The sequence below is a fragment of the Solanum stenotomum genome, chromosome 6, assembly GCF_019186545.1.
Source record: "Solanum stenotomum isolate F172 chromosome 6, ASM1918654v1, whole genome shotgun sequence".
Classification (NCBI taxonomy): Eukaryota; Viridiplantae; Streptophyta; class Magnoliopsida; order Solanales; family Solanaceae; genus Solanum; species Solanum stenotomum.
The window spans coordinates 16,019,230-16,047,040 of record NC_064287.1 but is presented as its reverse complement, the minus strand read 5'-3'; the positions used below and the strand labels follow the sequence as shown (position 1 = coordinate 16,047,040).

The following is a 27,811-nucleotide window of genomic DNA, read 5'->3' as shown; positions in this document are numbered from 1 at the left end:
TGACTTGCACGAAGACCTTCCGGAGATTTAGTAGTCAGGAAAGACTCAAGTATTTCAAACAAGGCACTACACTTGGAGATTAAGGAAGATATAGATTGTTATAGGTCTGTGACAAAGTTAATGATAGAGTGTTAGGCTCCAACAAACATGCAGATGCACGTTAGGAAGCAGAAATCCAATAACTTGAACAGTAAGCCAAAGCAGTTGTGCATTGGCAAGACTACACAAAATAATTATTCAAACTACAGTATACCCACCTCGTCATCAATACTTCAAAAGTTTTTGAGAGTCTGTCTCTCCAAGATCCTTATATGCGAGCTTTCAATGGAAATTTTCCTTGACAATTGAAGATCATCCAACCTTTTCAAGTTAACAAGAAGTGAAAATTCAGCATCACCATCCTGCAACAACGAAAATTGCATATTTGACCAAAACGCATAAAAAACACAGTCCCCTTCAATTTGTTAAGGCACAAAGCACAACTTCTTTTATAGCAGATTTAAGTTTGATAATGATCTCATCTTCAATCCCCTTCAATTTGTTAAGGGCAAAGTCTTGTAACTCCCCACGACTCTCAGAAGCACAGGAGTTCAAAGCTTTTACCCAAGATCTCGGAGCTTCCTTCTCACCATGCCTAAAAATGCCTCTTTCATCAGAAGGACAACAAATTTAAAAATTCAAGAAAAGCAAAACAAAACAGCTTTTAGTTACCAGTTAAAAAAAGTTCATATTGGCAATCCCCTATATAGTTCAATATCGTAGTGTAGATACTACTGAGGAGCAGACCATCAGAAAATGGGACGAAAGTTTATAAGCAAATTATCAAAAGGACACTTGAGATGTTCAAAGAGAAACAAGGCATCAGACATCATTTACGTTCAATATGCTAAACATAAATAACTAAAGATTTTCCGATATAGACTTGTCAATGAACTAATTTCTTATACTTAACTTTATCAACAACACCAAAAAGAATTCTTAAACTTCATGGCCAATTATGAGGGCTGCCAGTGCATTCAGGAAAAGAATTTTAATGTCACGAAATATTGCACAAATTTGTGCATTGGAGGTGTATATGATGATGCATAGTAGTTGAATGAATCACAATATCCACATAACCATGGACAAGTAAGATAACTGTCACACCCCAAACTCGAGGGGCGCAACTGGCTCCTAATACCAAAACTTATGCCCGAGCTGACCCTGTTGAATCATTTGCTACTAGTGCATGGCAGCCATACGCAATCAAGAATACAAACAAGTATATCTCGGTTTAAAACTAAGCCCTCGGCCGGCAAGGCCCCTGTCAACTGATCTATAAAAGAAACGGCTACTCCCATGAGATCATCATATAAATAAATAGCCAACTAGTACAAAAGTCCTGATTGGGCCGTCGAGGCCACTATAATATCTATACCAAAACTGAAAACACGTATATATCAAGACAATACATCAAACATCTCACAAGCTTCAACAAACTAACAAACTAGGCCAGTATGGCCATAATGTAGCTACACACCCCACACACTAGTCTGCAAGCCTCTAAGAGTAGTAAAGATTGGCGAGACAGGGACCCAGCTTACCCATAAAGATATATACAACAAAAGGTAACAAACCTCCCAACTCTGGCAGCTCAAGAGGAAAGGGGCAAGCCAATCAGATAGAAGTCAATCCTGCTGCTGAGGAGGTCTAGTGGGTTATCTGTTGGGACCTCCATGCATGAATGCAGCGCCCCCAAGGCAATGGGGCATCAGTACAAAATAATGTACATAGTATGAAATGCTATAGACTAAGTGAGCAAGTATTATAATATACCAAAAGCAATAACGTAAGAAAATCAAAATTTTAGATAAACATGCTAACCCGCTACTGAATCTAAAAATACAAAAATGATCCAACATCAACATAACCAAGCCCCCATGAGTTTGGCAGGTACAAACAACATACCACCTACCTAGTCCCCCATATGCCCAGAATGTGCCAAATCAATCTACATACCCCTATCGGTAGCCCCTTGTTTTGTAAGAAGTCACATAGCCCTTTTTGGCAACGATATAGCCCCGTAGGCAACACATAGCCCTCTTAGGCAACATCATAGCTCTGTGGGCTGCACATAACCCTCTTTTGCATCAACATAGCTCTGTAGGCAACACATAGCCCTCTTTGGGATCAAAATAGCCCCATAGGCAACACATAACACTCTTTGGCATCAATATAGCCCGTGGGAAACACATAGACCTCTTTGGAAATAACATAGTCCTATTAGACAACATCATAGCCCTCATAGGCAGTTCATAGCTCAACAACTAACCACAATAGCCCTAAGGGAAACAACAAACAATTAAATAGGCTAAAGGCGAGCAATTTAGCTATAAACAATACATATGATTAATCTCCAAGTCGTTCCTAACTGAGGGTCGTTCTTAACAGATTACGAGTCCTTAAAACGAGGGTTTATAACCAATCAATCAACTAACCACTCACAATTACATCTACAAGATCACCAACATTAACTACATCTAAGGAAACATGTCGAATGAAGGAAATAGCCTTAACATACCTTTCCAATGAACGCTCGAAAGACCGTAGTTCCTTCACGAAAGTTGTTCCTTATGTCCTAAGCTTCACAAACACTATATATACACAGCGACACACCTATAAACAGTTCATAATTAATCATAAATCGGTAGATTTGCCATATTGCCCCAACTTGTCGAAATGTCCGTAGAAATTCATAAAAACAATCATAAAACAGTCCTGAGATGATTATCTTAGTTAACCAAGTTAAAACCTTGAAAAAACACCAATAACTACAAATTTATATCTTCAAAAGCTAGCTCCAAACACAGCTAATAGAAGGGAAAAACGATTGTCACGTGTAGAAGTTCAGGTTTCTAGGCACGGGGGTAATGTTTAATGGTAAAAATCATCAAAAACTAACCTTCATCATGCAAAAACTCCATAGGAAACCTCTCTTAAGCTTTCTCTCTGGTTTGGAAGTGAAAAGAAATGTTTCAGGGCTTAAAACGTTGTGTAAGCTGACATACCACATTTTTTACCTAACCCGGATCCAACCCGGATTCTGCCCCGACAGTCCGTAGTAAAACCCTCATAAATTTTTACTCTGATGTCAGTTGGATACGGGGTTTTGTGCGTTGGAAACTAGACTCGCAGGCCTTTAATTTAATGGGTGATAGGCCTTCTAACTCTTTACATAACGGGAAAAAACATCCAAGACATTTGATCTAAATTTCAGAGAAATCTTTAAAAGGAACTTACGATAACTTTCGCCAACTTTTATTTTGCCACTTACCTAACTTCAAAACTTGAGATACAACCCTGGAACACTTAAAATATGACATAACACATCATTCTTAATTTATTACCTACCCTCCTTGTCTTTCCACGAATATACGAGTAAATTTAGACGTTTTGAAAGTGCTTCCTCCCTTTGAAACATTCGTCCTCGAATGAAAAAATATGAGTTACGCGGTTAAGTCCTTAGGAGTTTAAAAAATTTAGGCAGAATATCCTTTGTAAATGTGACTATCCAGGAACATGAAACACAAAAATTCTAACCTAGGCATCTCACAGGATGACATAAATAGCTAAGCACTATAACTCCACAATAACAGTGCGAGAAAATATACAACGACAACAACAATAATAATAAGCAACAATATAAAAAAAATTAGATTGGTATTTAACCTTACTACACTAATATAAACTGATATGTCATCACCATGGGTATGAAACAAAGAATTGAGGATATTTGGACCTCATGACCATCATCAACTTCCCAGGTCACCTCTTTTCTATTCTTGTTTTTCCATAATACTTTAACCGAAGCCACCTCTTTGGTCCTCAATTTATGAACCTGCCAATCTAATATGGCAATTGGAGTTTCCTCGTAGGACAACTCCTCTGTGATATGAACATCCTCAATTGGGACAACCTGAGAAGGGTTTCCAATGGACTTCCGTAGCATCGATACATGGAAAATTGGATGAATAGATTCTAGCCTTGAAGGCAATTCTAAATCATAAGCCACCTGTCCTACCCTTCGAAGGATCCGGTATGGCCCACTGAATCTTGGACTAAGCTTGCCTTTTTTGCCAAATCTCATAACATCCTTCATAGACGAGACTTTTAAGAATACCCAGTCATCGACACAAAACTCTATGTCCCTTCGTCGCACTTCTGAGTATGACTTCTGTCGGCTTTAAGCTGTTAGCAACCTCTCCTGAATGAGCTTAACTTGCTCCATTGTCTGCTGTACTGGGTCAGGTCCAATCAACCCTGACTCACCTACCTCGAACCATCCGATGCGGGACCTACATTTTTTCTCATATCATAAGGTGCCATCCCGTTGCTGGAATGATAAGTATTATTGTGTGCAAACTCAATAAAAGGTAAGCGGTCATTCCATAAAATCCATATTAATTGTTTCCCACTTCTACAAAGGAATGACTATCTCCTAAACTAGCCCAGCGGGCTTTTGGTGCTCAACCTTCACCTGTTGGCAGTTAGGACACTGTGTCACAAACTCAACAACGTCTTTTTTCATCCCATGCCACCAATAAATCTCCTTAATATCATGTACATCTTTGTCGAACCAGGGTGAATAGAATAACGGGAATGATGTGCCTCTTCCATAATCCGATGTGGAAGCCCTGCAACATTTGGAATACACAATCGACTGCTATATCTAAGGACTCCATCTCCTGCTATATCAAATACTAAAGACTGCTGATCCTGAGCCTTGGCTCTGTGCTGAATCTAAGCTAGGATCCTCTTGTTGCCGTGATTTTACTTCTATAACTAGAGATTATACGGCTGTGTCCTGAATTGTTACCCCACTATCTTCTGCCTCTAACAATCTGACTCCCAAGCTAGCTAACTAATGAATTTCTCGCACTATCTCACACTTCACAACACTGAAATAGATAAACTACCCATAGATGTTCGACTGAGGGAATCAGCTACCACATTCGCCTTTCCTAGATGAAATAAAATATCCACGTCATAGTCTTTCAGTAACTCAAGCCATCGACGTTGTCGCAAATTAAACTCGTTCTGTCTAAAGATATATTGAAGGCTTTTATCATCTGTGAAGATGTCAACATGAATGCCATACAAATAATGTCTCCAGATCTTTAATGCATGCATAACTGTAGCCAACTCTAAATCGTGGGTCAGATAGTTCTTCTCATGCTTTCTCAACTGCCTTGAAGCATATGTGATAACCTACCATGTTGCATTAGAACACAACCCAAACCAACACCAGAAGCATCAGAATACACCGCATAGCCTTCTGAACCCTCTGGCAATGCTAAAATTGGTGTTGATGTCAACCTGTCCTTCAGCTGCTAGAAACTATGCTTGCAAGACTTAGTCCACTGGAACTGAGTTGATTTTTGAGTTAGCTTCGTTAATGGGGATGAAAGTGAAAACTCCTATACAAACCTTCTGTAGTATCTAACTAACCCTAAGAAACTACAAACCTCAGTCAGAGTCATGGGTCTGAGTCAAGTCTTTACGGCCTCAATCTTTTGTGTATCAACCACAATGCCTGCATGTGATACAATATGGCCTAAGAAAGCTACATAGTCCAACCAGAACTCATACTTAGAAAACTTTGCATAAAGTTCTCGGTCTCGAAGAACCTGAAGGACTGCTCGCAGATGATTGTATGCTCAATTTTTGAATGTGAATACACCAAAATATCATCAATAAGTACAATTGCAAACAAGTCTAGATACGGCCTAAATATACTATTCATTAGGTTCATGAACACTGTTGGGGCATTAGTTAATCCAAAAGACATTACCAAGAACTCAAAGTGTCCATATCTGGTTCTAAAAGCTGTCTTTGGAACGTGTTTCTCCCGGACTCGTATCTGGTGGTACCCCGATCTTAAATAAATCTTTGAGAAGCACTTAGCAACTTGTAACTGATCAAACAAGTTATCGATCCTCGAAAGGGGATACTTATTCTTTATAGTCGCCTTATTCAACTGTCGGTAATCGATACACATTCTTAGTGAGCCATCTTTCCTCCTTACGAATAACACTGGCGCACCCTATGGTGAAGCATTAGGCCTAATAGAGCCTTTATCCAGCAAGTCTTTCAGCTGATCCTTTAACTCCTTTAGCTCAACAGGAGTCATTCTATAAGGAGGGATAGATATGGGTTGTGTACCTGGTAGCATATCGATAGCAAAATCAATTTCCCATTTTGGAGGGATACCAGGGATCTCGTCTGGAAATACATCTAGAAATTTATTAACTACCGAAATAGACTGAAGAGTTAGTGGTTTTGCATCTATATCATGAACGCGAACAAGATGATAAATACAACCCCTACTAATCATCCTCCTCGCTTTAAGATAGGAAATAAACCTACCTTTCGGCTTTGCTGTATCGCTTTTCCATTCCCGAACTGCCTCACCTGGAAAGTGGAATCTAACAATATTTATCCAACACTCAACATTAGCATATCAAGATGCTAACCAGTCCATACCCATAATGATGTCAAAATCGACAATCTCTAACTCTACGAGATCTACAAAGGTTTGACGGTCGATAATTTCTACCGTGCAACCTCGATAGACTATTTTGTCAACAATAGACTCACCAGCTACTGGTATAGATACAATAAATGGAGTAACATAATACAAAGTAGATCCAGGATCTATCAAAGCATAAACACAATGGGAGCAAACGATTAATGTACCTATCACAACATCTAGTGATGACTCTGAGTCCTTTCAGGCGGCTAGTGAATATGTACAGTTCTATCCACTACCATAACTAGATGCTCCCTCTCCGCCTCCGCCTCTACCTCTACCTGCTGAAGTTTGGGGTCCACACCCTGTAGATTGTGCTGATGAGGAGGAACCTAGTCGACTGACCTATACCACCCTGACCTATGTTCAGGTAGTTTCTCCACCCATGCCCCTCCTATTCACAAGAATAACAACCTATGGAACACTGTTTGCACCTCTCAAAATGCATCCTACCGCAAGTAGCACAATGCGGTGAGGCTGTCCTAGCCTGGCCTGAACCCCTCTACTACTAAGAACCTAATGCTCGTGAACCCTCACCTGGACCTGGCTGTCCCTGACGATCAAATCTATTACCCTGAAACTGTTGTAGTGTGGGTCTAGGTGGCCTATGATGAGTCTACAAATCAGACTCATTTAGGGCCATATTTTAATAGAATTAGTGTCCTCAAATGCTTCTTTTATCTCAATATCTGATGAAAACTCTTAAGTTTCAGCTATTTGAAGATTTAAGGAGAGCTTGGACACTATTTCGGAAAAAGGAACAAAAAGGATAAAAATAATGAAGAAATGAAGGGTTGAGTATCGCTGAGTCCACTTGGCGAGTGGCCGAAGGGTCTTACCTCGGCTTTTGTTCTAATGTGCTGAGCCCTGAAGAAAATGATCAAATCGGTGGTGAAGAGGAGCAGTCGGCGTGTCGCTGAACAATTCCGTGAAGCAGTACTATATCGCCCAATGGTCCAAGAAGCGAAGATGTTCTAGGCAAGAACGGAAGGCCAACTGCACCAAAGGGCGAATCACCGACTTGATCGGTGATTTCGACTAACTTCGCCGAGTGATCCGCTGCAATACTATTTTCTGAAAACCATAAATACTAGTTGTAGCTTTTATTTTAGATATAAAATAAATTACTATCATCGAATGTCAATTACTACTATCAGATACAATTTTTTACTCTCAAGTTTGAGAGGGTAAGAAGAAGAAGAAAAGGGTTTCATCTCTTTCAATATGGGAGTGGGTCTCTTGGATTCTTCATTCATGACCTAAATTGAGACTTAAATCTTCATACCCATTTGAATGCAACATCATTTAGGTATAAATTTTTATCTTTTGATGTGTGGCTAAAAACCCCAATTCTTGGGTGTGATTTTGTGAATATGGGTAAGATTAGTTGTTGGGTTTTGCTTGCTGATAGTTTAAATGTAGTTTAATTTTGATTTTGTTTAGTAGTTGTGGATGAATATAATGGATTTGTAGTTGCAAATACAAGTTCACTCATATGTTTTCAGCTTGCTCGAGAGAGAAGTCGGGAAACTAAGCCTACTAAATTGATGGGCTAAGGAGTGGGTCGACATGAGGTTCAGCTCGAGAGAGTGAACCCTAGTCCCATATCCTAACACTCAGCTCGAGAGAGTGAGTAGGGTAAGGCGTAGGCTGGTCTTCATGCGGCAAGTGGGTGTTCGAGAGGAACCCATTTGAAACGGTGTAAGTTGCTCAAGAACGAGCTTATTTCCATTTAAAGCTTTGCCTAGTCAAAATTACTCTATAAGTTTTCTATCAAAAGAATGTACCAAACAATCTGTTTATCCCATGTTCCAATCACATCCCAAGAATTCCCCTCTCATTCAATGATTTCTTTATTATTTTTAGTGTTTTTACTATACTTGTGACAAAACCCCCAAATCGATATTGACACTTTTGTGTCACCTCCTTTAATTTATTATGTTTTTAATTGTTAATGTCTTTAGCTATGACTAGTTATAACTAAATTCTAGTTTGCTACTAATTCTCAAAATCACTCCCTTAGGATACGACCTCAACCCTTGGTTGGGTTACTATATTATCATCGATCGTAGACACTTGCGTCAGAAGTTGTGTCGTTGATCACAATAAGCATCAAAATGGCTCCGCTGTCGGGGAATGGTGTTAGTTGAGAATTTTTAGATTAGTAGAATTTTTGTTCTTCTTAGTTGTGGTTTACTTACCTAATCTTCAATTTTGTTTTGAGTGTTTCAACAGACATTTGAGTGTGAACGGCGAAAATAGTTGCCAAGCACGCCATCCAGCGGGTTATGTTTTTCATCAAGATGATATTGATGATATTAATAGTGTGTACAACCCTGTCCAAGTGAGTGAGATGGGTGGAATTTGCATGCCACAAGCAGGCGGAAGTGCAACATTTGAAGTTACTAGCACAACTCCATCTCATACATTCAAGAGGTTTATATGGAGGGTTAGAGAATGAAGATTCGTACGAACATATACGAAGCTTCATAGAAGTGTGCATCCCTCTATAATTGAAGAATCTATCGAAAGGGTTCATATGGCTTCGCTTATTTCCATTATCATTAACCGGGGGAGCCACTAAGTGGTTGGTCGAGCTTCCAAAAAACTTCATCAAGTCATGGGAGGAACTGGTTATGGCTTTTCATGAAAGATTCTTCCCTCCATCAAAGATGATGAAACTAAGAGACGACATTCAAAATTTTAATCAAAAGGAGGGCGAACCAATTCTAGAATCATGGACTCGATTTAAGAGATTTTTGCGAAAATATCCAACACATGGACTGCCAAGTGAGTTATTGCTCCAATACTTTTACCATAGTCTGGATTCAGTTAATAAAGGGATAGTTGATCAGCTGGTGCAAGGACGAATAATGTTACAAACGTTTGAAGTAGCCTCAGTCCTCCTAGATGGCATGACTAGAGTAAATCAAGCATGGTACACTACCATGTTTTCCCACTGTGCTTCAGATTAACGCATGAACAACTTGATAAAGAAAGGGAGAGTGACGAAAACATCAAAAAGATGTTATCTCAAATGGAAGTGATACAAGAGCACATGAAGAGGACCTATGGAGTATTTCGAGTTGAGGAGGGTTCTTCTTCTCGTTACTTAAGACCGAGGGAGATCAAGGTTGGAACTCCAAAAGAGTTGAGGGGGATTCTTCATTCGGTTACTTAAGATCGGGGGAGAATCAAGGTTGGAACTCCATAAGATATGAGGAGGGTTTCCACCCACGTTATCAACAACGAGGTAGAAATCAAGGTTGGAACCATTATAGGGGTGAAGAACCAAGGAGATACTGCCACGATTGGGCTGAGCAAGATGACCATGAGGAAGACCATACTCAATTGAGTGAAAGGCCGAAATCAAAAGGGAGTGCAAGTAGTCCTTGAGTAAATGATCTATTGTCAGGCATACTTGATAAAGTTGAGGGCTCTGATGATTTGCTAAAAGGGATGAGAGATGACTTTTCATCATTAAACAGTAAAGTGAATTCTCATGCTGATGCCAGCAAAACACTAGAAAGTCAATTCAATCTATTATCAGCTCAATTAATATTTAAGACACTGATGAAAGATAATGAAAGAGCCGACTGTAGTTACCCGTAGTGAAAAGATGGCAAAAGGGAATGTGATGGAGAATGAGGATCCTCGAGTGCGGGAAGAGAGCTAGGGTATAGAGGAACAAGAATTGCCTAGTCCACAAAACCTTGCCAAAGAACCACAAGAGGATGCAGATCAACATGTTCAAGTTCCAAAAGTCAGGCACCCTTTACCCAAAATACCTCCACCATTTCCTCAACGTTTGGAAAGGAAGAATGAAGATGAGAAGATCAAATTTTTTTTGTCAGTATTCAAGACCTTATCAATTAACCTGCCTCTGGTGGAAGCATTAATGGAAATGCCGGGATACACCAAATTCATGAAAGAGCTGGTTACAAAGAAAAAGGAGCTTGGAGTATGAAACGATTGAGGTGCCCCATAGTTGCAGCGCAATTATGACAAATGAGTCAATCACTAAGAGAGAAGATCTAGGGGCATTCACAATTTCGTGCACAATTGCCATGCTCAAATTTGCTAAAGCTTGGTGCGATTTAGGAGCAAGCATTAATTTGATACCCTATGCAATAAAAAAGCAACTTGGTTTGGGTGAACCAAAGGCAACCACAATGAGACTCCTTATGGCTGATCGATCAATCAAACACCCAGTGGGGATACTCTATGACATATTGGTAAAAGTGGATTGGTTTATTTTTCCAGCTGATTTTGTGATTCTAGATTGTGAGAGTGATGCTGATATTCCCATTATATTGGGAAGGCCATTCTTAGCTACCGGGAGAGCATTGGTGGATGTCGAAAGTGGGAAATTGAAGTTCTGTGTGAATGATGATGAGGTGACCTTCAATATCTGTAAATCCATGAAGCAACCAAGTAATATCTATGTGGTGTCTACTGAGGATGTTATAGATAAGGCGGTGGCAAGGGTGAGCCAATTAATGCGCAAGAATTAACCCCTTGAATTTGTACTTGCCAATTATGATGAATCCGAAGTTCAAGGCTATGAGAAAGTGGTAGCTGGCTTATCAGGGTTAGGAGTATATTCAAGGAATCCAATCAAGTCGGATATTGACCTGAAAAATAGAGAAAGTCCTCCTGCAAAGCCATCAACAGAAGAATCACCGAATCTGGAGTTAAAAGCCTACCCTCTCATCTCAAATATGCCTTCTTAGGATCCAATAATATGTTAGTAGTGATTATCGCAGCCGATTTGCTTGAAAGGCAGGTGAAATTGCTCATTGAAGTATTGTATAAAAGCTATTGGATGGACAATTGCCGATTTAATAGGAATTCCTCTTGGCATCTGTACTCACAAGATTAGGATCGACAGTGAATGTAAACCAGTGTGGAGCATCAACGGAGATTGAACCATCCAATGCAAGAGGTGGTGAAAAAGGAGATCATAAAGTGGCTAGATGTGGGACTGATCTACCCTATTGCAGATAGTAAGTGAGTGAGTCCGGTGCAATATGTATCGAAAAAAGGAGGTATAACTGTAGTCCCTAATGCAAAAGAAAAACTTGTGCCGACAAGACCAGTGACTGGGTGGAGAGTATGCATGGACTATCGAAAGCTTAACTCATGGACCGAGAAAGACCATTTTCCAATGCCTTTTTATGGACCAGATGCTTGACCGTTTATCAGAAAGAGGCTGGTATTATTTTTTGGATGGGTACTTCGGTTACAATCAAATCTCTATTGCATCGGAAGAGTAAGAAAAAACCACTTTCACTTTCCCTTATGGAACATTTGCATTCAAAAGAATGTCATTCGGACTATGTAATGCACCAACAACATTCCAGCGTTGCATGTTGTCTATTTTTGCGGATATGGTCAAAGATTCTATGGAGGTATTTATGGACGACTTCTCAGTCATAAGGGACAAGTTCGAGGAATGCTTGACACACTTAGGACAGGTGCTCCAAAGATGCGTGGATACGAATCTGATTCTCAATTGGGAAAAATGTCACTTTATGGTGAAGGAAGGTATCGTTCTTGGGCACAAGGTATCGCAAAAGGGGATGGAAGTTGACAAGACAAAAATTGAGGTGATTGATAAATTACCCCCGCTAATTTCAGTGAAGGGTGTTCACAGCTTCTTGGGGCATGCAGGTTTCTACCGAAGGTTCAATAAAGACTTCTCTAAGATTGCACATACACTATGCAAACTTCTAAGGAAGGAAGTGAAGTTCTATTTTGATGATGCTTGTATGGCCGCATTTAAGTGCTTGAAAGAAAAACTAGTATCCACCCCAATTATTGTCAGTCCTGATTGGTCAGAATCTTTCGAAGTAATGTCTGATGCTAGTGGTCTGGAATTGGGAGTAGTGTTAGGGCAAAAGCGCAACAAGCTATTTCACCCAATTTATTATGCAAGCAAAACTCTGAATAGTGCCCAGCAAAATTTACAATCATTGAACAAGAGTTGCTCGCAGTGGTCTATGCATTTGAAAAGTTCCGGGCATTCTTGCTAGGCACCAAAGTAATTGTACACACTGATCATGTTGCACTCCGCTACTTGATGGCGAAGAAAGATGCAAAACCAAGATTGATAAGATGGGTGTTACTAATACAAGAGTTCAATTTTGAGGTTAAAGATCGAAAAGGCTGCGAAAATCAAGTGGCCGACCACTTTTTGAAGTTGGAAGGAAAGGAAAATGCCGAGCGTGAGGTCGACATAGACGACTCATTCCCCGACGAAAAAGTGTTTTCTATATCTCTCAAACCTGCACCGTGGTATGCAGATTTTGCAAAATACATTGTGAGTGGATTGATGCCGGATGAGTTGACGTTTTACCAACAAAAGAGATTCATGTTCGACGTTAAAAAGTACTTTTGGGATGAACCATACTTGTTTCGAGAATGTGCTGACCATGTTATTAGGAAGTGTGTTCCAGAAGAAGAAGCGATAGAGATTCTCCATGCTTGCCATGCATCTCCAGTGGGAGGTCACCATAGTGGTATTCGCACTGCCGCTAAAGTTCTCCAAAGTGGTTATTACTGGCAGTCCCTATACATGGATGCACATGAATTTGCGAAAAAGTGCGTTCAATGTCAGCAGTAAGGCGGAGTATCTAGATGGGCACGAGTTGCCTCTCACTCCTATTTTGGAAGTTGAGCTATTCGATGTGTGGGGAATCGATTTCATGGGCCCATTCGTGAGCTCATTTAGAAATAAATACATCTTGGTGGCTGTGGATTATGTCTCCAAATGGATGGAAGCCATCGTACTCCCAAACAACGAAGGAAAAAGTGTTGACCAATTTTTGAAACGCTACATCTTCGTAAGATTTGGCACTCCTAGGGCGATCATTAGTGATGGGGGGTCCCACTTTTGCAATAGGTGGTTTTCAATGGCGCTGAGTAAATATGGGGTGAAATACAAAGTAGCAACCCCATATCATCCTCAAACAAGTGGCCAAGTCGAAGTGTCAAATCGGAAAATCAAAAGCATCCTAGTGAAGATAGTAAATGCCAACAGAACTGACTGGTCCAGGAAACTTGATGATGCACTATGGGCATATCTGACCGCTTACAAAACACCTATCGGTTTGTCTCCATATCAGTTGGTTTATGGTAAGGCTTGTCATTTTCTCGTCGAGCTAGAACAATAAACATTGTGGTTATTGAAAGCTCTAAATTTGGACTGGTCCAAAACTTCAAGGGAAAGGGTGGAGCAGTTGAATGAACTGGATGAATTTAGACTCAGATTGTATGAAAGTTCAGCCATCTACAAAGAGAAGATGAAGAAATGGCATGATGCTCGGATACTCAAGCGAGACTTCAAGGTAAGAGATTTGGTTTTGTTATACAACTCTCGACTTAGACTCTTTCCCAGAAAGCTCAAATCCAAATGGTCTGGACCTTTTAGAGTAACGTGAGTGTTCACCAATGGTACCATAGAAGTTGAAGATTAGGAAGGACCTCCATTTAAAGTGAACGGTCAACGTTTGAAATTATATTTCGGGGATTGTCAAGAGATTTCTTTGGTTGAAGTGAATGTATTTGGAAGACACCTGAAGGCACTGCTGCGTCGTGCCATGACGTTAACTAAGGCTCTGTTTGGGAGGCAACCCAAAACCCCTTTAATAGCTTTATTATTTCTAGATAAAATAATGGTGTGTTGATTGTGTAGGTGGAAGTGTGGAGAGTGAACAAACAGTGCAGATCGGCGAGCAATAGGTCCAATCAGCGAATTGCCAAACGGTTCGGTGACTCAAAACTAGACCGCCATTAGACTCAATACCATATTGCATTAGAGTCTGTAAAACTCGGTGATCACAGGAAATTATTGGCGAACCGCCGACCGTGTCGGCGATCCAGACAGGGACCACCGTTTGGTCCCCCAACTTAAACCAGAGGTCCTGTAAATTTTGGCGGAAAAGCTAAACAATCGGCATTCCACCGAGTGAGTAGGCGAGCTAGACTAATGTCGCCGAGTGGGAAAAAACTACATGGTTTTTGCAAGCCAAAGGTTTAAAACTTTGAACATCATTCACTAAGTTATCTGTCCAAACTCACACCTGCACTCTATTTTCAATATCTCTACACTTTTACTAGTATTTTGGTTGGTTGATTTGTGCTCGGAGTTGGATTTCTTTGCTGCTTTGCATTTCAGTCATACCGTTGTCAACATAAAAGGTTGGTTGCCTGACACTCAAAATTATTTTATAGAATTTGTTCTCATTTAAAATTTTGGTATCTTGTTCCTGTGCATGCCTGTATTATATCTAAATGTGGCTCAATTGTTTATAAGTGTTGAGACCCCGTCTATTTGTACTTTTAGCAGAAGTATATTTTGTGGGATTGTGTTTGGATGTTATGGATCTAAGTTAAATCTCACTAGTGTATGTGCCGACTTAGTTTTTGGGGGTTAGGGGGTTGAATTCGAGAAATTGAGTTGAGAATAGGCGCGTTAGACAGTTTGGTGAGCTAGGTCTAGCCCGCCAAACTACTCGGCGGTTCGCCAAATGCTCTCATCTCACTTTCATTTCCTGTCGAATTTGATGTTTAATGCTACTTACGGCGAGAAGTCTGAGGTCGCCAAAAGTACTCGGCGACTTGCCGAAAGTATTCTTGATCACCCTTTTGCTGCCCCTTTTGATTTTGCATGCATTTCAACTTTTGGCTGGCTCACCAGACCTTCCAAGCCAATCTCTTAGATTCTTCTTGAGGATTTATAGATATGGAGAAACCAAAAGATGTCGAGAGAATTGTACCAGCCCAAGAGAAGACTGAAAGGAAGACGATGAATGAGGAGGCCGCTACATCCAAAGGCTAGGCTACTACACCGCCCACGTCTGGTGGGAAGAAAGATAAGGAAAAGGGCAAGGGAGTCAGGAAAGTCTATGCATCTTCTGGTCGGATACCTATTTCATAAATTCCAAGAAACCATAAAGTACCTTCATGGGCTCGGGAGTTATATGCCGCTGTACATGCCCATTTGACAAATTAGCAGGAAGTCACTCCTAATGGACCTAATAGGGCCGATGCATCAGAAATTGCCCCAGTTCTTGATGCCCAAACCTTGAGCATGACCCCAAGCACTGATGCCCATACAGATGGAGAGACTGCTTAGCCAGGATCCCTTCGTTACCTCCCTCTCTGTCTTTCTTTATTCTAAATTCTGGATATTCTGTTATTTGCATTTGAGGACAAATTGCTTTTATTTGTGGTGGGGAGAAGCCCACCTTTTGTGTACTATTTGTGACTCGTATTTTCTCTTATGTATTTGGTCTTTGAGCTATTATTGTGTTAAATATTGCTTTTTGTGGATGATTGAGCTTATGAGCTCCTTTTGTTTTTAATTGCAAAGTGACTTTGACCCTTCTGATTTTTTTTGAATTTTTCGCACATTTTCGTCACCCGCTATATGCTCCTGAATGTGGTTATTCTTTTCCAAAAAATTGAGTCTCGATTTCAATCAATACCGAATACGTTCCTCTGATACCAAATTTGTCATGCCCCAAACTCGAGGGCCGCAACTCGCTCCTAATGCCAAAACTCAAGCCCGAGATGACCCTGCTGAACCATTTGCTACTAGTGCATGGTAGCCATACGCAATCAAGAAAACAAACAAGTATATCTCGACTTAAAACTAAGCCTTCGACTGGCAAGGCCTCTGTCAACTGATCTATAAAAGAAACAGCTACTCCCAGGAGATCATATAAATAAATAGCCAATTAGTACAAAAGTCCTAATTGGGCCGTCGAGGTCACCATGATATCTATACCAAAACTGAAAGCACGTATATATCGAGACAATACATCAAACATCTCACAAGCTTTAGCAAATCAACAAACTAGGCAAGTATGGCCATAACTTAGCTATACACTCCACACACTAGTCTGCAAGCCTCTAAGAGTAGTAAATATTGGCGGGACAGAGCCCCAGCCTACCCATAAATATATATACAACAAAAGGTAACAAACATCCCAACTCTGGTAGCTCCAGAGGAAAGGGGCAAGCCAATCGGATAAAAGTCAATCCTGCTGCGAGGAGGTCTAGTGGGTCATCTGTCGGGACCTGCATGCATGAATGAAGCACCCTCAAGGCAATGGGGTGTCAGTACAAAATAATATACAGAGTATGAAAGGCTATAGACTAAGTGAGCAAGTATCATAATATACCAAAAGCAAGCACGTAAGGAAATCAAAATTTTAGATAAGCATGCTAACCCTCTACTGAATCTAAAAATATAAAAATGATCAAACATCAACCTGACCAAGCCCCCATAAGCTCGGCAAGTATAAACAACATACCACCTACCTAGGGCCCCATAATTCCAGAAGGTGCCAAATCAATCTACATACCCCTATCAGTAGCCCCTTGTTTTGTAAGAAGTCACATAGCCCTTTTTGGAAATGATATAGCCCCGTTGGTAGCACATAGCCCTCTTAGGCAATATCATAGCTCTGTGGGCTGCACATAGGCCTCTTTTGCATCAACATAGCCCTATAGGCAACACATAGCCCTCATTAGCATAAAAATAACCCCGTAGGAAACACATAACACTATTTGGCATCAATATAGCCCTGTGGGAAACACATAGACCTCTTTGGAAATAACATAGTCTTATTAGACAATATCATAGCCCACATAGGCAGTTCATAGCTCAACAACTAACCACAATAGCTCCAAGGGCAACAACAAACAATTGAATAGGCTAAAGGTGAGAAATTTATCTATAAAAATATATATGATTAATCTCCAAGTCGTTCCTAACTTAGGGTCGTTCTTAACAGATTATGAGTCCCTAAAATGAGGGTTTATAACCACTCAATTATAAAAGAGTCCCGAGATGATTACCTTAGTTAACCAAGTTTAAACCTTGAAGAGACACCAATAACTATAAATTTATATCTTCAAAAACATCTCCAAACGCAGATAATAGAAGGGAAAAATGATTTTCACGTATAAATATCACGTTTCTAGGCACGGGGGCAACGTTTAATGGTAAAAATCATCAAAAACTAACATTCATCATGCAAGAACTCTATAGGAAACATCTCTTAAGAGTTCTCACTGGTTTGGAAGTGAAAAGAAATGTTTTCATGGCATAAACCGTTGAGTAAGCCGACATACCACATTTTTTACCCAACCCAGATCCGACCCAGATTCTACCTCGGCAGTCCGTAGTAAAATCCTCCTAACTTTTTACTCCGATGTTGGTTAGATACGTGGTTTTGTGCATTGCAAGTTTCGTAGGCCTTTGATTTAATGGGTGATATGCTTTCTAACTCTTTATATAATGGGAGAAAACATCCAAGACATTTGACCCAAATTTCAGAGAAATCTTAAAAAAGGAACTTACGATAACTTTCGCCTACTTTTATTTTCCACTTAGCTAACATCAAAACTTAAGATACAACCTTTGAACACTTAAAATATGACATACCACATCATTCTTAATTTATTACCCACCCTCCTTGTCTTTCCACGAAGATACGAGTAAATTTAGATGTTTTGAAAAGTCGGGGTATTACACTAACATCCGATGCATGTTATTTGAGATTATTCCAGTTAGCAGAACAAAAGGTATTTACAAAATACCTGCTTCGAGCTCCAAAGGATGAAACAGTTCTGGGGGCACAATGTTGTTATTCTACCAGCATAAGAGCCCCATGTGCATGAACCAACTTGGAAATTATCTGTAATAAATCAGAAAAGAGAATACTATGAGACAAAAAAATAAGAAAAGACGATACAATCTGGGAAATAAAGACAATACCATGAGACAAAAAAACCATTATCTTTTGATGATCAATCAATATATATTATCTATCAGCATCAGTAAAAGTTGAAAACTATACATGCATAATCTACATATGCCTTTGTCAATCACCCACAAGAATATCACAAATTTGTTTATGAGTGTTGGTCACAAATTTTGTGAATGGTTTAATCACAGAAGCAACCTCATCTAAGTTAGTGGTATCCACTCGCCTGTGCAAATAATATGACAATCAAGATTCTAATAACCTAATTGAAAACAAAGATACATCGACAATAAAGATTCTAATCATTGTCCCCTCCGCGTTTGTGGAGGAATGCTGCGTTACTTGACCTTCTGGGTACGGGTTGGCTTACCTACTGGTGGGCTATATTAGGTGCCATCATGACTCGAGAAATCAGGTCCTGACTCAAATATACTTTAGTTGAGTTGGATATGAAACAGTCCAACACACTATCTCGTTGTCTTTTTGTTAGATTTAGAGTAAGTGGCTCCATGTCTAGGTTATTTTGCCTATGCTTCTTATTGGTAGTTCAGTTTTTCCCTATCCTTGATTGTGCTAGTGTCAAGGAAGAATGCCTATGCTTCCATCTCTTTATGCATTGCTCATTCTTGAGGTTTGCTATTAGATGTGGTATTAAAAAAGAAACAAGGCATCAGACATTATTTACGTTCAATACGCTATACATAAGTCAAAACTAACTAAAGATTTTCAGATATAGATTTGTCAATGTACTAATTTCTTAAACATAAGTGGAATTTTGAAGAAATAAAAAAGAAAGGAAATTCAAAAAAAAATTGTATTTATAAAAATAAATAAATAAATAAATAAAATAAAAAAATTATTTTTTTAAATCCACGTGGACTGCCACGTCAGCAATCAGCTGCCAACACAGCAGCCACTTCAGCGCCAGCTCAGTGCCACAACAACAGCTCACTGCCAGGCCCTCCCAGACGTAGCACGTGGCGCTTGTGGCTCAGATTCAGAGAGGAAAATGTGCAGGTTTTTTGCTTAAGACCCCAAAAATATTCTAAGTATGGAAGTTTTTTGGACCTAGAAACTTTTCTAAGGGTCCAAACTTCGTGATTCTTTTTTCTACCACTTTTCCCTTCAATTCCTCAACTATTTAACAATTAATTAACATCTTTAATTACTTGTTAACTAGTTTTAATCATCAAATCATCCAATCAAAGTCTTACAAGTGATGGACTTCTTTGAGGCATAATTTTTTTCTTAATGTCCAAATTTACTTCTTCTTCTTCTAAACTCATTTTTCTTCTAATTTTCAACTATTTAACAATTAATTAACATCTTTGATTACTTGTTAACTAGTTTTAATCATCAAATCATTTCTTTGATCCTTCAAATTAAGTAACAAGAAGTAATTCTTCTACTTTTGTTACTTAGTTTATTTTGAGTCCGATTTTTTTTTGGTACTTATGTCTTTTACTTTTGTCATCTTAANATCATCAAATCATTTCTTTGATCCTTCAAATTAAGTAACAAGAAGTAATTCTTCTACTTTTGTTACTTAGTTTATTTTGAGTCCGAATTTTTTTTGGTACTTATGTCTTCTACTTTTGTCATCTTAATTCGTCGATAACCTTCTTTATTCCAGTCCTTTAGATTTTTGGGTCATCCTTCTTTCAAGAGTCACAAGAATCCACTCCACCACAAAGAATTAGTGATCATGTGATTTGATTGGGAAAAGGTAGTTCTATATCAACTTTGGGAAGACATTTTAGGAAGGTGAGTGTGAGATCAAATAAAAGATGATAACAACATGGATAGCATGGATCGCGTAAAAGCATTAGAGGAGCTTGATGGACACAAAATCAAGAATTACAATGTGTGGAAGGTTCATCTAAGTGAAGAGAAAGAAGAAAGAGGTCATTTGTGCAAATGGTCATCTCATAATTTCAAGAATTCACAAAAAAAGACAACCAAACAAGGCCCTTACCTCATTAAGGGTAAAATTGTCAAAGAAGTGTCTTCTTTACTTTATTTTCAAGAATTCACAAAAGAAGTCAACCAAAGAAGGCCCTTACCTCATTAAGGATAAAATTGTCAAATAAGTGTCTTCTTTATTTTATTAGTATAAATAGTAATCTCTTTTATTTTGGAAGATAGAGATGATATGGATTTTGAATGTGAAATAAACAAACTCTTTAAAGAGTGTGGTTTAAGGGTGGAATCCCTTTAGGATAGCCTAGCTTAGTATAGCTTAATCTACATTAGCGATGGGTGAATTCTCATTGTTGATTTAGGACTTCTTTAACCTTGATTTCACTTGAGATTGCTCATTTGTGGTTTTCAATTTGAGTTGTTTCTTTTCGAATTCAAGTTTCTCTTCTTCCTTGGTTGATTGTTTATTCAATTGCCTTTCTTTCTTCTCTTCTCATCTCTTATTTCTCATCTATCTTACTTTTGTGTTGTTTCATTCCCCATTTGATTTCAATTGGTTTCATCCCTAATTGGAACCCTTATCATTTGGTATCAGAGCCTAAGTTTAGATTTGTTCTTACAAATCTAGTCTTATTTAAAAAAAAAAAAAAAAGAGTCCTAAAAAATCATCAAAAAAAAAAATCTGAATTTTTTAAATTTTGATTTGTTGTTTTTGACACTTGATCCTTGTTCCCTAGTGTTTTTTTGAGTATAGGTTTCATTGTTGTTCAATTTGGAGTTGTAGAAGTGAAGTTACCATTGAAGGGTTTCAAGTTTTTCAAACTTTTCAAATTTTGAAAGTGGGTCTTTTGATTGAGGCGAAATTGGATATTAATAATTAGTGGGCTTTGTTCTCTTAGTTGAAGGGAAGAAAATCCTAAATTTTGAGCCAATTTCGAGTTGATTTGAGTGTATTGGGATTTAGTGTGTGTTCTTGGTGTTCTATGTGTTCTTGGTGTCTTCAACTTACTGTTGAAGAAGAAGAAAGAAGAAAGTATATTTGATCCAACTTTTCAAGTCAAAGTTGGTCAAAGGTGTTTTTTTGGAGTCCATTAATGGAATTTTGAAAAAAAGAATAAAAATATAAAAAAAAACGAAATCAGAAAAAAAAAAAAAAGTGCCACGTGGACCAACGCATTAGCAGCCAGCACAGCAAACAACCTGCCAGCGTTGCCCAGTTACACCTGACGCGCGTGTGCGTCAGTTTCAAAGACCAAAACCTGCATGTTTTTTTTTAAGACCCCAAAAATATTCTAAGTATGGAAGTTTTTTGGACCTGGAAACTTTTCTAAGTGTCCGAACTTCGTGATTCTTTTTTCTAACATTTTTCCCTTCAATTCCTCAACTATTTAACAATTAATTAACATCTTTAATTACTTGTTAACTAGTTTTAATCATCAAATCATCCAATCAAAGTCTTACAAGTGATGAACTTCTTTGAGGCATAATTTTTTTTTCTAGGTGTCCAAATTCACTTGTTCTTCTTCTAAACTCATTTTTCTTCTAATTTTCAACTATTTAGCAATTAATTAACATCTTTGATTACTTTTTAACTAGTTTTAATCATTAAATCATTTCTTTGATCCTTCAAATTAAGTAACAAGAAGTAATTCTTCTACTTTTGTTAGTTGGTTTATTTTGAGTCTGAATCTTTTGGTGCTTCTTTATTCTATTTTTCTCATCTTAATTCGTTGATAACCTTCTTGATTCAAGTCCATTAAATTTTTTTTGGGTCGTCCTTCTTTCAAGAGTCACAAGAATCCACTCCACCACAAATAATTAGTGATCTTGTCATTTGATTGGGCAAGGGTAAAGTTCTCTATCAACTTTGGGAAGACACTTCAGGAAGGTGAGTGTGAGATCAAATAAGAGAGATGTGAGGAATTTTCCACTAACCTTGTTTGCTAAGTTTTGTAGGTACCCAAGGTGATTACAAGGAAGAATGTCATCCGTAACTTTCGAATATTATGGAGATGATATTGGTGAATACACTTGTAGCAATATGAGCTATGAGCACGGTGAAAATGAGTTTTGTGAGGGCTATGATGGTCCTTATGAGCTTGCTAATGGGGCTCTTGTTTATGATGGTGATTCTTATGAGGGATATGATGGTCCATGGGCTAATGAACAACATGGTGGTGAGAACTACTACTCTGGAGTTGATTTTGAGATGAATGAAACTTATGACCCCTTGTGATGATTTTGAAGGGATGGAAGAACCTTATGCTGAATATCATTGTGGAGATGAAGGTTCTCATGCTACGCACCATGGTTATGATGGTGATATGAGGTACAATTCTTTCTCTCATAGGTCTTATGAATCCTTTGAGCACAATATAGATAGAAATGGAGGTTGTGAGGTTGAATTTACTACCTCGTCTTGTGCTACTTCCTATTCTAAGAAAGAAGGCATAGATGTTTGGGTGGGACCATTTCAAAATCGTCGTGTGGACCATAGAAGAAGTACATTCCCTACTTCTCGAAATATGCTAACTTATTCTTCTCATCCTAGTTCCAATGTTTCTTGTTCTCCGTATGTTGATGAGGTTGAAGGTAGAGGGGGAGGAACACTAAGCCATGAAGTAGTAGGGTTAAGAGAATCTTTTACCACGTTAAGGGAAGATTTTGATAATTTCTTGCGGATGTTTGAAAAGGTTACGTCTATGGTACAAAAGAGGCAAGTTATTCATCATGAAGATACGCCTACGGATTTACCCTTCGAAGAAAAACAAGATACTCCTTGTAAGGTTGGCACTAAGGAGTTGCACATGGAAGTCAAAACACCCACTCCTTGTGCACGAAAATGGAAGTTGAACTTGAAGGGATCTTCTAAGCCTTCAAAAGGAATCCTTGGCACTTGCCCTAACTCCCATCAAATTGAGAGACAAAAGATTGAGAGGAGTAAGGATGTGAAAAGTGACAACTCTAGAGTGGAAAAAGGAGAGGTTGGGTGGAGTGTTGTCACATTTTATTCCTAACTCATGTAACTTTACTTTCTCTAGTTGTTTGAAAATTTGTGCAGGTATCCTTGGAAGCAAGCCTAGTGAGGCACCTTAAAATGTGAAGAATCATGAGGTTCTTGAAAGGTTCCAAAATGAGAAAATGTGCTATAATGTTGATAGTCAAGGTGACGACACTTCTTCCTATGAGCTACAAGGTAACAATGCTAACGCCTACACTTCCTTGAACTTGGAACATCATTGTGTGGCTAGTATCCTATTGAGTATAAATAATAGCTTGTCTTTATGTGAGCATAGTGAGTCTTTACCTTGTAATGTTCTTGATAGCACTTGCTTGTGTTATGATAATAACCTTGTTGTGAGTGATCAAACACTAGTTGATCCTTTTGATGACCGAATTGACTCTTCTAGTAAGGTCAATTTGTGTCCACCTAGTGTTGGCACTTGTAGCTTGAATGAGGGTACATTGTCCTGCGATGAAAGTGATGCTACACTAGTTGATCCTATTGATGTCCAAGTTGATTCTTCTAGAAAGATCTATTTGTGTCCACCTAGTGTTGCTATTAATGATTTGAATGAATCCTTAGACCATAGCACCATTTCTTATTTTTTTCATGTGAATCTTGAGGTAGAACGTTTGTTAAAGGATAATCTCTTGTTTGATGAAGACATGACTCTTGAGAGTGTGCATAGTGAAAGGCCTTATAATGTTGGAAGTGTAGCCACTCTCAGCGGCTATCAATTGTATCAGAATCCAATATGGTGTGATGACACACTTTCCAAAGATGGAAATCTCCTTTGTGAAATTGATAGTACATTTATTGGAGAGGGTAGTGTTAAGATGAAAGGGGACGCTTATGTGTTAAATGTTACTTCATCCTTGTGTGTTCCAATTCTTCATATGAATTGTGCTTCTTTAGTATATAAAGTGGAGGCCAAACTTGGGAACAACTTGATTGAAGTTCATTTATGTGACACCTTTCTCTACTACTTGTTTGCATTTGATGATGTTAGCACTTTTGAGTGGAGTACTAGGCTATTGGAAGATAAGGGTGCCAACCGGGTTAATAAAGGTGTGCTTGATCCATGTTCATGGATTTCCTTTCCATTTGACCCCGGTAATGAGTTGAATTGTGGCATTTGTTTAGTGATTCTTGGTCAAGATGACAAGAACACTTTTGAGGAATTTGTTGGCGCCTTTCCCTATCATGGAAAGTTCTTCTTGAGGGTTTACAATTTACTTGAGGGGCCTACGCTGTGCATGGGGAAGGGTAGTTTTCTAACCCTCTTTCTTTACTATCTCTTTGTGTATGATCCGGTTGATTGGGCATCTTATGGGGATAAGAGTTATTTGTCAAGAGAGGGGGAAGTTTATCTTAAATTCGTCATGTTCTCTTTGTGTGTTCCATGTTGTGATGTAAAGAGTGCTAGGATCCTTAAACCTAGTTTTAATAGTGCATATAGGAACACCTTAGATGACCCGTATGTGCATGACACATTTCTCTACTATCTCTTTGCATATGATGAGTCTCATATTTGTCTTAAATGGGCATTGCATTTCGGTCGAGGTATCATTGAGGTCTATACTTGTTTGTATGACCCCATTATGTGGACCTAATATCATTTTGACCCCGGTGAGCGTTTGAGCTTGTAGTAATGTTATATTTTGGGTGGTATTATCCTTTTGATGTGAGGAATAGCCAATTTCCTTGTTCTCCAACTACGGGCTTAATAGTCCTTATAATAGAGGATACTTGGTAGCTCCTTGAGATTGTGTCTCCTTGGTGTAATGCTTTTTGTGCTAACCATTATACTAACCCTCATGCTATAAGGATATATTTGTTGTTTGTCCTTTTCATGGTTTTGCAAGGTTTGGATTCGAGGACGAATCCTTTTCAAGAAGGGGAGGATGATAACAACATGGATAGCGTGGATCGCGTAAAAGCATTAGAGGAGCTTGATGGACACAAAATTAAGAAGTACAATGTGTGGAAGGTTCATCTAAGTGAAGAGAAAGAAGAAAGAGGTCATTTGTGCAAATGGTCATCTCATAATTTCAAGAATTCACAAAAGAAGACAACCAAACAAGGCCCTTACCTTATGAAGGGTAAAATTGTCAAAGAAGTGTCTTCTTTACTTTATTTTCAAGAATTAACAAAAGAAGTCAACCAAACAAGGCCCAAACCTGATTAAGGGTAAAATTGTCAAATAAGTGTCTTCTTTATTTTATTAGTATAAATAGTAATCTCTTTTAATTTGGAAGATAGAGACGATATGGATTTTGAATGTGAAATGAACAAAATTTTTAAAGAGTGTAGTTTAAGGGTGGAATCCCTTTAGGATAGCCTAGCTTAGTGTAGCTTAATCTAGATTAGTGATGGGTGGATTCTCATTGTTGATTTAGGACTTCTTTAACCTTGATTTCACTTGAGATTGCTCATTTGTGGTTTTCAATTTGAGTTGTTTCTTTTCGAATTCAAGTTTCTCTTCTTCCTTGGTTGATTGTTTATTCAATTGCCTTTCTTTCTTCTCTTCTCATCTCTTATTTCTCATCTATCTTACTTTTGTGTTGTTTCATTCCCCATTTGATTTCAATTGGTTTCATCCCTAATTGGAACCCTTATCAAAAGAGGTGTGAGGAATTTTGCCACTAACCTTGTTTGCTATGTTTTGTAGGTACCCAATGTGATTACAAGGTAGAATGTCATCCGTAACTTCCTAATATTGTGGAGATGATATTAGTGAATACGCTTGTAGCAATATAAGCTATGAGCATGGTGAAAATGAGTTTTTGGAGGGCTATGATTGTCCTTACGAGCATGGTAATGGGGCTCTTGTTTATGATGGTGATTCTTATAAGGGATATGATGGTCCATGGGATAATGAACAACATGGTGGTGAGAACTACTACTCCGGAGATGATTTTGAGATGAATGGAACTTATGAATCTTGTAATGATGTTGAACGGATGGAAGAACCTTATGCTGAATATCATTGTGGAGATGAAGGTTCTCATGTTACGCACCATGGTTATGATGGTGATGTGAGGTACAATTCTTTCTCTCATAGGTCTTATGAATCCTTTATGCAGAATATAGATAGAAATTGAGGTTGTGAGGTTGAATTTATTACCTCATCTTGTGTTACTTCCTATACTATGAAAGAAGGCATAGATGTTTGGGTGGGACCATTTCAAAGTCGCCGTGTGGACCATGGAAGAAGTAGATTCCCTACTTCTCGAAATATGCTAACTTATTCTTCTCATCCTAGTTCCAATGTTTCTTGTTCTCCGTATGGTGATGAGGTTGAAGGTAGAGGGGGAGGAACACTAAGCCATGAAGTAGTAGGGTTAAGAGAATCTTTTACCACGATGAGGGAAGATTTTGATAATTTCTTGTGGATGTTTGAAAAGGTTACGTCTATGGTACAAAANACTCCGGAGATGATTTTGAGATGAATGGAACTTATGACTCTTGTAATGATGTTGAACGGATGGAAGAACCTTATTCTGAATATCATTGTGGAGATGAAGGTTCTCATGTTACGCACCATGGTTATGATGGTGATGTGAGGTACAATTCTTTCTCTCATAGGTCTTATGAATCCTTTATGCAGAATATAGATAGAAATTGAGGTTGTGAGGTTGAATTTATTACCTCATCTTGTGTTACTTCCTATACTATGAAAGAAGGCATAGATGTTTGGGTGGGACCATTTCAAAGTCGCCGTGTGGACCATGGAAGAAGTACATTCCCTACTTCTCGAAATATGCTAACTTATTCTTCTCATCCTAGTTCCAATGTTTCTTGTTCTCCGTATGGTGATGAGGTTGAAGGTAGAGGGGGAGGAACACTAAGCCATGAAGTAGTAGGGTTAAGAGAATCTTTACCACGATGAGGGAAGATTTTGATAATTTCTTGCGGATGTTTGAAAAGGTTACATCTATGCTACAAAAGAGGCAAGTTATTCATCATGAAGATACGCCTAAGGATTTACCCTTCGAAGAAAAACAAGATACTCCTTGTAAGGTTGGCACTAAGGAGTTGCACATGGAAGTCAAAACACCCACTCCTTGTGCACGAAAATGGAAGTTGAACTTGAAGGGATCTTCTAACCCTTCAAAAGGAATCCTTGGCACTTGCCCTAACTCCCATCAAATTAAGAGACAAAAGATTGAGAGGAGTAAGGAAGTGAAAAGTGACAACTCTAGAGTGGAAAAAGGAGAGCTTGGGTGGAGTGTTGTCACATTTTTCTCCTAACTCATGTAACTTTACTTTCTCTAGATGTTTGAAAATTTGTGCAGGTATCCTTGGAAGCAAGCCTAGTGAGGCACCTCAAAATGTGAAGAATCATGAGGTTCTTGAAAGCTTCCAAAATGAGAAAATGTGCTCTAATGTTGATAGCCAAGGTGACGACACTTCTTCCTATGAGCTACAAGGTAACAATGCTAACGCTGACACTTCCTTGAACTTGGAACATCATTGTGTGGCTAGTAGCCCGTTGAGTATAAATAATAACTTGTCTTTATGTGAGCATAGTGAGTC

At 38.7% G+C, this 27,811-nt stretch overlaps 1 protein-coding gene across 1 annotated transcript; it reads left to right on the top strand.

The window, feature by feature from the left end:
- The first annotated feature begins 13,482 nt into the window (after nucleotides 1-13,482).
- On the top strand, nucleotides 13,483-15,707 carry LOC125868515 (uncharacterized). The gene is made up of 3 exons (XM_049549143.1): nucleotides 13,483-13,678; nucleotides 13,763-13,917; nucleotides 15,588-15,707. Exons 1-3 carry the CDS (start codon nucleotides 13,483-13,485, stop codon nucleotides 15,705-15,707), a joined length of 471 nt encoding a protein of 156 aa, XP_049405100.1.
- The last annotated feature ends 12,104 nt before the right edge of the window (nucleotides 15,708-27,811 follow it).